Source organism: Pleurodeles waltl, chromosome 11 (genome assembly GCF_031143425.1).
Source record: "Pleurodeles waltl isolate 20211129_DDA chromosome 11, aPleWal1.hap1.20221129, whole genome shotgun sequence".
NCBI lineage: Eukaryota > Metazoa > Chordata > Amphibia > Caudata > Salamandridae > Pleurodeles > Pleurodeles waltl.
Window position 1 is genome coordinate 753,452,965 of NC_090450.1, and position 13,339 is coordinate 753,466,303.

General features: G+C 40.5%; 1 protein-coding gene across 4 annotated transcripts in view; it reads left to right on the top strand.

Moving 5' to 3' along the window:
- Positions 1-13,339, top strand: part of TAOK3 (TAO kinase 3) — a 1,041,334-nt gene that overhangs the window by 537,938 nt on the left and 490,057 nt on the right. For all 4 annotated transcript variants that reach the window (XM_069214478.1, XM_069214480.1, XM_069214479.1 and 1 more), the window contains 2 exons: positions 7,649-7,816; positions 8,847-9,050. In XM_069214478.1, coding sequence (XP_069070579.1) covers positions 7,649-7,816; positions 8,847-9,050 — 372 coding nt within the window. The remainder of the gene's footprint in view (positions 1-7,648; positions 7,817-8,846; positions 9,051-13,339) is intronic.

Consider the following 13,339-nt stretch of genomic DNA (forward strand, 5'->3'; position numbering starts at 1 on the left):
GTAGTTGATTTTACTTACTATTCACTTTTCAAATTAGGCTCCTCATACTGATTTCTTCTTACTTTGAATTCTCAGTGCCATCAGGATTACTTCCTGGTAGGTGGCTCTTGCTGCACTCAGTGTTTTATGCCTTAACAAACACTTAGTTATGTGGATTGTATGTCATCACAAATGAGATAAGTACATTTTGGCTATTCTTATTTCATTACAGACATTAGGATATTGCCATGCTAGATGTTTCTCAGCATCTCAAGGCCCTCCCTCTGTTTTCGGGCTTAGCTGCTACATTGTGTGTAATAGTGTTATTTGGGAGAACACAACTAGGTGGATAATATCTATCTCTCTCTCACTCTCTCTCTCTCACGAACCAGATGTCATGGACTGAACTCTTTGCAAATGCATGACTGCATATTTGATCAAACCTAGCAAAAATTTTAGTATAGTCTAATCTTGATAGCACAAGTGGTAGGACCTCGGCTCCTTGTTGAGACTGAGCTCAGTATTTCAATAGGTGTCTGTATATTCTTAGGTGAAAGCAGAAAGTCTGAACTAGTGATGTAATTTGAGGACTCCCTAGGTTTTTCTCTGTTATGTGGATAAGGAGGAATTCCCATTCAGTCGGCCTTAAAATCAGTGGGGCATAGATTAGGATAGGGTCCAAATACTGTCACCACAGTTTCTCAGTTTGAGAGATCAATGTCTTTAATACAGTGAGAGAAACTAGATTGAGAGTTTACCTTTTAAGTTTGATGTTTTGAGGTCATTCTATTCACTAATTGTTCAAATTGTGAAAGTTTAGCCTGTGGGTCTAGATGATTTTTGCTAGTGGCCTAATACAAATGTTAAAATAGGTAGAAGAAGACTGTTCCTTGTGGGAAACCACGGATCAGGGACTGAGATGTAGAAGTGAAAGGTGGAAGAGTAACATAATGTGTTTGGGAGACCAGGAAAGATTGCCTTCGCTCTATAGCACTCCCTATAATGGCAGGTTAACGGAGGCTTGCTGTTAGTATTGCATTACTGATAGTCACAGATAGTCCATAAGAACCAGTGCTTTTGCACCACCCAACATTTTCGTAAACACAGTCTCATGATGTGCAGACAGTCTCTTGACGTGGTAAAAAAAAACAAAAAAACTGCACAGTGCTGGTGTAAGAACGCAGGCCATGACCCATTACCATTTTTGCAAGGATGTGGAATGTTTGAGATAAGCAGATAATTGGATTGACTTCTTTGATCAAAATTGGATTTAATTTTAGCCGTCAGAATGTATCCTTAGGCTACAGGGGAATTAAATGATGAAAGATAGTGAGGCAACTGCGTAACATAATACCCACTTTTTTTTAAATGTTTGTGGGACAGTGTGTCTCGGTAAACTGGAGCATTTACCTGAACTAATCAAGTTTTCAAAGGTTTCTGCATCATCATATGTAAATGGCTCATACGTGCTTTCAGGTAAATGGGTCGCTGTCTAGATAGAGTGTTTCCTTCTCCGTGACCTGTACTGTATTATTATATCTTATCAATAAGTTAAAATAAAGTAGGCAAGCTAGGCCATCATAGATATTGTGAGTGTGAAAGATGCACCAGGCAAGTACTCCACAATGAATATAAACCTTTCTTTTCATGTATATGTGTGTGTCTTGGGTTCAAAATCCATTGAGAGTAATAGTGGTTATTTAGCTCTGTTGACATGATGTATGTAAACTTTTGACTGATTGATACACTGACCTTTAGGTTATTTTTCATTCTGAATAAGGTTGCCACTAAACATACTTAGATGCTTATAGATAGGGGTGTAATAAATGCCCTCACACCCCCGGCAATGCAGGTGGCCCCCAACCCTTCAGAATCCCATTTAAACCCAAGACCAATGAATGCTTGTTAGATATGGCAGACTATGGGGCCTCTCTTCACATTCTACAAGGGCTCCCAATAATTTTCCTTAAGCCACTATTCATAGTTTACTTAGCATCTTTTAATGAGGCTGTAAGACATTTAACTTGTGATTTGTTAGGTCACAGGATCGTCCAAGGTTGAACATTATTTTCCAGTATACCGGAGAGCCAGTCCACTAAAACAGTGATCGAAATGTTCTGCTTTTCATTCATAGAATGATAGCTAGAAGTAAGATCACTCTCTTGACATGGGCTACTTCTGACCATGGAATATTCTCTTTTACAAATACCTAGAGGACTTTGCTTGCCTGATGCAGAGGAAAGGACAGGGCCTTTCACCAAAGTCATTTTGAAATAGTTTTTCACTCTGGAATGCACCTCGGAAGTTATATGCAGAGGTTGTGAATCACTCTTTTGTCAGATGTAGAACTGCAGAATTAGGTTCATGGCAATGGGATTGTGCTGTGGCTTTTGGTCTAAAAACAGTCAAATATCCTGAAACTAGTGGTTTAATTCACCTTGACACATGAATAGCCCGGAGAAGAAAGAAAATAAATGTTTCCAATATTTGTTTTAATTTTTAAAAAAACAATGTATGTGAACCAAAAAAGTTATTCTTTAGTGGTAAATCCTTAACACTGGTTTAACATTCTCAATAGCCTCAATTGGTAAATGTATATTATACTTTATTTCTTTGTATTTTCACCCAGGCAATTTACACAAGTCAGTTAAAACCTGGGGCTCATTTACCAAGTGGAAAATCGGATACTTTAACAATTCTGAGCAATTCCCCAATCTTTGAAATTTAAATAAACCACACCTTTGTAAAACATGATTACCTTGACTTTCATTACAACACTGACACCTTGGGGGGTGAGCTTTTTTTGTGCAACTTGTTTGCACAGTTGGATTTTCACCTTTCTCGTTGTGTTCTCCCTGCCTATTACTTTGGAAGTAGCTGGATGATTTTGCTATTTGTGTTATTTTATGTTATTTTTTTGAAGAAGGAAAGGCTTCTCACGTCTAATCATTTACCGCATCATTGGTGTTTTCAGTGAATTTTAACTCTCCCGTTCAAACCAGGTACATATTTGAAAGCAAAATGTCTAACTAACACTATGTTGCATTCAAGGAGTGTGGGTCACTTGTATTTATGTCAACTTTCGTCCAATCATAGTGTCATTAGAATGTGCCATTTCCTTTTTATTCTTTTTTTTCTATGTGTCAGTGTTTTGTAAAGTATGATGTCTACTAATGACCTGGTTTCTTGGTAAAGTTGTGCCTTTTTTTTTGTTTAAATAAAAAGCTAATATATTGAAATGTATTAAGTGGATCCCACAAATAGGCCCCAAATATTCTAATATTAATGAATTAAACTATGATTACCAGGATAAAGAATGTGGATTACTCTAAAGTAACACTAACACCCTTTGGGGTCTGTCCACAAAGGAAGTCTGCATATGTAGATGTACTAGTTAGTACTAGGTTTACTGTCTAACTTTTGAGTAACTTTACTACTTTGGACTGTTCACTGAAATGGGTGGAGCCACAAATATGAGTGTAAAGTTAGTACTGAAAAAGAGCAGTAGTGAGGCTAGCACCACACATGGCCAACCACTGATTATTCATCTCCCCCTCATTGAAAATAATGGTAGTAGGGACTTAAAATATAAATCGATATTAACTAATGTTAAATTGAACTAAATTCTTTAAACTATTTAAAATGAAAAATGTATGTTACTTAATGTTAGGACAAAGCGGTTAGGGAGTGATGTACCCTCACTCAAAAAGGGTAAGTATTGCTTTTTAATACAGTACTTCTACAGTTCCTCGAGCCTAAGAGGAATGTAGTTTAGCTCTGAACTTGAGTACGTTCAGCACCACACATGGCCAACCACTGGCACTGCAACATCGTCCCATAGAAAATAATGGAGGCATGGATTTAAAATAGAACCCCATTGGAAATAATGTTAAATTGAACTAATGTATTTAAAATAGTTTAAATATAAACACATTTAATTTAATGCTAAACAATCAGATACAAAACTATTTTTTATTTTTGAACTTATTTAATAAACTTTTACAAACTTTAAAAATTAATGTAACACTAAATTGTAATAGAATATCATTAGATTACTTCTAATTAATTTTATGTATCACTTTTCGCATTTTTTAATGCTTAGCAAAAATACACGTATACTTAGTTTACGTGGGATTATTTTGTTACTAAATCTTAAAAGAAGGATTTTAATTTAATATATTGAAATTAATGAGAAAATTGAATTCAAATGTAAGTTAATACTGGTGTAGATGTTTTTATTTTATTCTGCACTCAAATATATACATTTGTAGTAATGCACTTTTTTCTATTTTGTTCTGCTTTCAAAATACATATATACATGTAATATACATTTATTTATATTTAAAATAGGTTTTAAATATTTTTTTTAAGTTCAATAAAATTCTTTGACAAAAGTGATATATATATATGTGTCTATATATATATGTATCTATATATATATATATGTATGTAGATATATCTATCTATGTAGCTAGATATATCTATGTGTGTGTGTATATATATATATTTTTTTTTGTAGTGTTTCCTTGGGGACCATAATGGCCCCCAGAGAAACAATACAACTACTAAAAAAATGATTGCCCCCACGTCCTGCTCACGGGCAACACCCTGTCAATTTCTTTTTATTTATTTTTATTTAGCCCCTGGGGTGCGGGGAGACGGGGGTGACACGGAAGATCTTCTGTGTCTCCCCAGGTATTTTTAGAAAAATAAAATCCTCGGGTGCGACGCAACCGAGGATTTTTTAACCCCCTCCCTGGTGGTCGTGACCCGCACTAGGGAGGTAGCTTGGGCGTCGGCCACTGCAGGGGTTAATAAATTATTAACATGCAGTAAACATAAACCAGTAATATTTATATTTTATTTTAATTTTACATTTATTTTTAAGTTTAGAAAAGGTTATTAAAATTAGATAAAATTAAATAAAAACATTAATTATTTTTAGATAGTTCAATATTAAATTTGTTTATTTTTTACCTATTTTAAATAATTGAATAGAACATTTTATTCTACATGATTCTATTTTAAGTCCCTGCCTCCATTTCTTCTATTGGAGGGTGTTGCCATGCAGTGTTCTCATCAATGATGTTGTTTCAGAGCTTGATCTAGAGCAATTAGCATTGTAAACTCCTAACTCAACTTTTTTTGCCACATAAATTGAAAATAAAACAATTTCAAATAACTAACTGGAGTTGTCTTGCGATATAAACTGAAAAGTAAAAGTTTCACATAAGCGAGCTGACGGCCGCCATCAGTGCAAAGCAGACACACAAAGGGAAATAAAAGTTCACTTGTAGTGAAACCTAGCAGCAAAAGTGCAATTATCCATGTAACCAGCAAAAGTGCGATTAACTATGTAACAGGGTCGATGTCATGCAAAGCGCTTGACTTCTGCCAAGCGAGATCGTGCTGCGTAAAAAGAGAAAAAGCAGTCCAGAAACCGGACGGAAAAAGTGGAGCCTGGTATGTTTTCAGTACTTGGTTGCTGCGCTCGAGGAGGGGTAAACACCGAAAACGCATGACTTATGCATGCTTTTCACTAATGAAAGCAAGCAGATTTTAAAAGGCAAGCTCAGGAACCAATGAAAGAAACTGACGTGACATGGGCGTGGTTTGAAGCCCAAAGAGAGATTACAACACAGGACGGAGCGCTTTGCGCTCGCCCCTTAAAAGTCCCTGAAACGTTTCATGAAGAAACTAGTGGAGAAGAGCACTTTTTTGGAAAGTTTTTGGAAGATTCCTCAAACAACGCCAAAAGTTTTTAGCAAACCAAACCGGACATTTCGTATGAAAACGCCGGCCTAACTATAAGTATGATCGCCACTGGGTGACAAAGTACTACTGGAGCTTCCAGTATTAATTTTAAACTGTGCACAATACAGCAACGATATTGCAGTGATATATTATGCCTTAAATAAATATAATAATGTAAGTTTCTGGAGTACAGTAATATTATGGTGGAAATACAGAGATTTCGGGAGGCACCCTCTGCTTTCCATGCCCTATATTATACGTACATACATCTTTGATACATGTAGTATTACCACAAAGAAATATGTTAATTTATAGGTACTGATGATATTCTGTTATAGATGTTCCGGGTATATAGCTGAGTGAGCAGTGATAATGTTTCTACTAGATTGCTTTTATCCAAAGCAAACAATATTTGAACTTTGACTAGCCATCCTTTGATAGTGAGTAACACATTTCATAAAGAGTTGACAGCTGTTCGTTGGCCACTGATAGCAAGCCAGACATTTCATTAGGGGCTACTTAGCTTTGCCAAATTGAGCTTTCAAGAAGGACAACCTGCATGGACACTGTCAATCCCAGTTCATGTGCACTAAAGCACAGACACTAAAGCTAATCTCTTAACTGGCTCAAGACGTTATAATGCAGGGCTCATTTACGTGGCTAGCAATCCTTGTGCTTTCTAGTAAGAGTGTGGGTTCACTGGAGTTCACCAATTTGCTGTTTTCTTTAGCCACGTGGTACGTGAATGCTGCTCTAAAATGTAACTGACCCTGCATTCTTACGTGTTATCATTGCCACCTGTTAAATCACCTGTGTACTGCAGTCACAGACTAGGAATTATTAGGCAATGAAGTGTTCATTGAGTTATGCCTTTATATATGTGTTTGTTTTTATTGTAAAGTTCCATCCTTTGACCCTTTCATAAACATGCTAATTATTTAAGTTATTACAAGTTTCTACACCAAACACGAGGTGAACCGCGGCCTGACAAAACAAGCCCTCCACTGCGTGAAAAATAAAGCATGAGTCCTCCGCTCACGGCCATCTCTTCTAGAGACTTAACCATAAAGAATCATCTACCATTTCACCCTCCGATGTTGATTACCTAGTTTTCTAGCAAAAGCACTACAAACCCACACTGTGTGAGATAACAGATCATAATGACTTGAACACGGGAGTAAAATCAAATCAAAGAAATGCAGTTACCGCGGATTAATCAATGTACTGTATCCTCTTAATAATCATATTCCTTACATAAAGCATGTATATTTACCCAGCTGGCATGTTTATTCTTCAAACTCTGGACAATGTCAACAGATGCATTGTTGAGAGTGTCAACACACCATTAAATGACTTCGCCTATATCCCACCTTCAGTAGCAGGCTAATGTGGATTAGAAATGCTCAAACTGGAAGTGATATTTGCAGACTTTTGAACTCCTTCTGGGGCATTATGTATCCATCACTGTTACAGTAGGGAGCCTTCCATTGTAGTGCTAGTGTCTCTTCTTCCTGCCCACTTATTTTCCTGTTGTGCTTGGGTAGTCTGAGTTCTAATCTTGACAGAGATTTAGGTGCCACGGATAGTCAACGTCAAGGATTGGCTTGGGATTGTGCATTGGCACATTTGGAATGTCTGAGTGCTCTGGGTTCCTTTGAACCAGCTTTGAGCATGGCAGAAATTATTCCCTTGCCATAGTCTGCTGGCCTCAGCATCTCTAGCAAATTGAAGTGGGGTGGGAGTGGAAGGCTGCAGAGAGGAGGGTTACTTCTGTTCATTTTATTTCATGTTCTTCTCGGCCCTAGTATTCCAGCGTGTACAACCCAGGGAAGAAAGAATTGGTGATGTTGATTGGTGTTTCTGTGCTAGTACCAAGGTCCTGTCTTAATTTCTTTTTTATTTTCCCTTAAATCAGCATGATTTTGTTCGCCGAGACCGTCCAGCGCGAGTCATCCTTGACCTCATCCAGAGAACCAAGGATGCGGTCCGTGAGCTGGACAACCTCCAGTCCAGAAAGATTAAGAAGATCTTCTTCCAAGAAGCAAGGAATGGGCCGCTGGTAGAATCTCTGGAGGATGAAGAGGTAGGTGTGGGATTAATCTTCACAATCAAGTGTACTTTCAGTTCCCAGACTAACAACACATGGCCCCTGTTCTCAGCTACAGAAAGGTACCTCATACTTAACAGGCAGTGTACAATACTATCCTAGTCATTGTATACCACACATACGTGCTTCTTAATGCACTCGAGTTTTGACTTCAAACTCTACTTTTTAGACCTGTATTGACTACTGTGCTCAGAATTTCACAATACTGAAACCATCACACATAAGTGGCTCCTACTTAATTTTAACATTCATTTCCAGTGGCTGTTAAAGCTCAAGGGATGGGGGCTGACCATACTTTCTTGATAATGGGACCAGATTTTCAGATGCATTGAACAATGTTTTTACTGTACAGAGCCCAAACACAAACCTCTCTTCCACAGTAAATCTATACTTGAATTCCACGCTGAGGTTTGCAAGTGGCCTGCCAGTATTCATTGTAGTACATATAACTTAGTGAATGGGGCTTACTCAGGTGTGTTTTTTCCAGCTAACTTTTTGCTTGAACTCTTTTTTACACTGGGCTGTTAAACAGCGCTTACGTTATTTGTGTTTTTTGTTAAATATTGCAACACTTTTATTCCCCAAACTCTTTCTAATGTCTCTCAGCTCTGCTTCTGCACTTTAGTGATGACCTGGAACTCACCCAGCTACTGAGGAACGATAAGCCCCTTGCGCAGCCCAAGCCATAGAGCTAAATCCTGCTGCTCGACACCTGCTGCTATTTTAATCTGCGACCTCAGATATCTGCTAGTGTACCTCAAGCATGAGCTGCAAAATCACCTGCTATTTCTGCAGTAAAAACTTGCACACCTGATGGTGCAACTCTCATTCCACCTTGAAGACCCATCCTTCTACCTCCCTGTTCAATGATACACAAATCTCACAAATATATTACTTTTACTAACATGTAACACTGTTGCATTGCAACCCCTTTCTGTGACTGGTGGTGTAAAAAGGACTTCTGTGTTATCCCTTGTTTTTACTTTTGGATGTCTGCTTTTCACAGGACAGTGAGCATGGAAGCAGCCTCAGTAGGAAGATGGATAGCCTCGACAGTAACCACTCCATCCCCAGCATGTCTGTGAGCACAGGCAGCCAGAGTAGCAGTGTGAATAGCATGCATGAATTATTGGATGATAGCATTTCTGACCTGGTCATGATGCATGATGATCATGGCACCTTTGACTCCACCTGCTCTATTGTGCACAAGGTACGTTGAACATGTCCTGGGGTGCATGCATGGGACTAGGGTATGTGCTGGCTTTGCTTTACATTGTGCACATGTAACTAGCATACTACACCCGCTTCTTTAAACAAGTAATGGTAGTGTCACAGTTGGTGAGACATTAACCAAACTCTTTGTGTCCCAACCTTCCAATTACCTTTACATCTTTTTAGATTTGAAGGTAGAATGATGTGGTGTGGTCATGAACTTCACAAATATATATAACTGATTTATATTAATTTGCCTGGAATTTATAAGTATCTAATAAAGTGACTCAGGGCACACAGTAATTGCAGGTCCTTTAGTTAACCTTTTAGCTTAGCACCTCAGTTATGAAAACACTGTGATTGATTGTAGGCTTCCATCCACACATCAGCTACTAATTGACTTTGTGTCCATGTGCCCTTGTGACATTACCACTGCGGCGATTGGATTAACTTCCATCCATGTACCAGTGACATTACAAAGGTCTTAACTGTTGGCCTATTTAGTTCTACTGTTGTAGTAATCTGATTGACTGTTTTCCTGGAATATAACCATTATAGCACTACGATAGTACACCGGTCTTGCAGTATGCTGGCTTTGTGGCCCTGCTACTCAGTTAGAGTAACACTTAGTTTAGATTTGCGTTTAAACCACACACTGCAGTAATTATGTAGATATTTTTTCCCCATGATAAACTTGTTCCATCACCTTGTTTGTGTAACAGCGCCATTGTGTTACTTGGAAATCACAATTATTCCCGCACTAAGGGCCGGATTTAGAGTGCAGTGGAAAGGCTACTCTGTTTCAGCAGTGACGAGTACCCTTTCCAAGGTACTATAAGTCCGCACACCTCATTTACAGTTGGGTGGACCCTCAGTGTATTAATAACAGAGGCTATCTGGTCTTTACCCTCTCATAAACCTCTGACGGCCGACAAACTAAGGGCCATCGGAAGTTTTTCCATTTGTCCGCCCACTCTATTTAGAGTGGACGAACATATGGCAAGTTTTTACTTTCGTTTACTGCCATCCAAAACCTGGTGATAAGTGAAAGTTAAAACAATTCAGTAACGTTAACCCCATGGGAGAAATTTCCCATTGCGAATGCGGGGGGACATTATTTTTTCATTTTCAAAAAGCAAATCCTGCTTTTTGAAAATAAAATAAGGAAATTGAAAGCGCTGTTCGACTAAGTCATTTTGACAGAGCTGTATGGCACACTTTCAGTGTACTGACAGGAACTGCCATAATGACGGTTTCAACCATTTTTCCGTAACCCATCAAAGGATGGGCAAACAAATAGCAGATGCATAAAAGTTTAGATTCCTATCTGGCAAAGATCACAAATATTCGAGGAACCATCCCACTTAGCAGTTACATCTCTTACAGGTAATTGGTTAAATCTCAACAAGATGAGAAAACGTCTTACTACCTTGCATATACTTCAGCACTCTGATTGGAACTGTGATTCTGCCACACTAAAGGTCCTGTTTACAATCGGTCAGGTTGCAAAACAATCCATTGCAGCATAAAATGAGCACTCACAGAATCTTGACTTGTTAACATTAGTGAGGCACAATTCTGTTTTCTGTTTTTATGAATTCTTCTCAATGCCTGTGTGTCTATGGATGGAGGCATAAGTGGTAAAGCAGACCTCTATCCTTGCATTCACAATCTCAAATTATTATTTGTATTTCAGAATATGACCATGTGTAGCCTTTGTCCTCTGAATGGCGTGATGCGTGGGAACATTAGTGCGAACATGCAGTGGTCCAGTGGACTGCAGTTTATTTCCACTGATGCCTGAGTCACATAGTGGAGGCTTTTATTCAATCAGTGCTTTGCAACTAGAATTTTGGTCTCACCACTGCATCTTTAAAGGAGGAGAGCAGGCTCTTTTCTTGACACCCTCCACTGTCTGATTTGCAATGGGCTTCAAGATGTAAGTGTGTGAGTCGGGGAGACATTTCCAGCTCACATAGTACCGCTTGCGCATACTGACTCTGTGTTATGTGTTTGCCCAGTCTGTGAATTTGCAAATTCCAGTCTTTGCAACTGCACACCACTTTCGTACATCAGCACTAAAACTGGAAGGAACTCAGTCTAGGGCATAGAAAAAGGACTTTAAACTATGACCGCGTGTTCCTCAACTTGCAAATTTCCCTCAGCACCAGACTGGGTCAGAGAACTTCAAAACAATTCCCTTGCACATCTGCAGCTAGCATCATGCAGCTGTGCACCTGCTACATCCCCCCTCTGATGTGATGGCACAGCCTATGTATGTGCACTATGTCTGCACTGGCATCAGTTATTTTTGTTTTTTTTAAAACTTTTTCAGCCCCATCGGATACAAAGCTATTGAAGTCAGATGCAGTGTGCAGACCTTTTTTGATTTGGCATCTTATTAAAAGGGTATATAAGTCCATTTCACAGAAAAGAACGGAGGGTGGATTGGTAAGGAATCTGCGGTTAGATAGTCTGTACCAGAAAATAGGTTATTGAAGGTAAGTAACTTGTTCTTCTGATACATTCTTTTACCTGCATATTCCCCACCACGTGAATAGATACAAAAGAAGTACCCCTAATCTGGTTGTAGATCTGTGGAATTACTCAAACCAGGATGTCCTGAAGGTCTGATATGATGATCTACCCATCCCGCTGGACCTCGCTATCCAGGCAGCAATGATTCCTGAACGTGTGGAGAGATGCCCACGCCACAGCCTGACAAATGTCCAGAAGTGGCGCACCACGTGCCAGCTCAGTGACAGCAGCCTTCGCTCTGATGGAACACTGGCATACCCTTCTGCGGGCTGTTTCTTGGCTAGCCTTTAGCAGAGATTGATGCATAGCACAATCCATCTGGAGATGGTTCTCTTCTGCATCACTTTGCCTTTATTAGCTCCAGTTATTAGCTCCAGTGAAACCAATGAAAAGTTGGTCATTCTGTCTGAAGTTTCTGGTTCAGTTCACATAGAAGCTATGTGCCCGTTCTGATGGATACAACTACCTGTGGATTCCTCACCTAATGAATACTCCCATGGCGCCAGCATTCGACGGAAATCTTCTTCCTAGCTTCTGCACGTCGACGAGGACGTCACATAGCCCACGCGACGCCGTCTGACGTCATACAGGCAATAAGAGGTCCTCACCGACCTGCCGACGTCAGTTCCCTTTTTTCCGTGCATTCGAAACGGTTATCTTCGAGGGAGCTACTGTTACTTTCGAGTTACAGTGTATTTTTCTGCTGTGTGAATTTTTCTCTGAGGTTATTATGTCTCAGAGGAAGTCGGGTTTCAAGCCCTGTCGGGAGTGTGGGGGCAAGATGTCTGTTACTAACCCTCATTCCGACTGTTTATGGTGCTTCAGCTCCGACCACGACGTCGCGACATGTGATTCATGTCAACACATGAATCCAAAAGCCCTAAAAGAACGAGAGGCTAAACTCTTCATGGCGAAGTCAAAAAGGAAGGAGAAGAAGCATCATAGGAAGTCCTCCTCGCCGAGGTCTCATCGGCGTCATCGAGACTCCCAGCGCCGTAGGGAGTCACTGCGCCATTCCAGCAAGGAGTCTCATTCGAGGTCGCCTTCGGCTCGGCGTCGAAAGACTTGGGAGGTGAGTCCCACAGTCACACCACATCCGTCGACGCTGTTGCCTTCTCCAGCTTCACCGACTTCGCCTGGACAGTCTTCTTCAGTTGTTGAAGTGACGCAGCCTCAGGTGTTCTCTTCGGCATCACAGACGTCGAGGCTGGCGTCGGGGTCGCCTTCGATCCAGGCACCCCAGTATCCGGCTTTTCCTGCCCCTGGAGCCGATAATACTGCATTTTTGAATGCGATGTATACCATCTTTCAGCAGATGGCTCCAGCCGGTGCTCCAGCTGGTCCTTCGGGGCCGTTGGCTTTCACCTTGGGTGCTCCGGCGCCACTACGGCCAGCACCCTTTATGCCCCTTCTCCATTTAGGGAATGTGGGCTCAGCACCGGTGTCGACTCCGGTGTCTGCTCCGGTGGCTCCAGAGATCTTGGCCCCGGAGGTTTCCATCCTGTCGACTTCGGGGTTTCGGCCAGTGACTCCGACAGGACCATCGGAGACTCCATGACGCGCCTCTCTTCGTCCGGCTCCTACCTCGGCGTCGAATCTGCCTGTGGCGCGGGAAATGTTGTCGGATGGATCCTGAGATCGGCGCCGATCCTAGACTTCGGTGGATGCCATGTTGACGCCGCGTATCGAAGAAAGGCTGCATTCTAGAAGACGTGCTCTTCGTCTTTTGGAGGAGCAGGAATACCAACG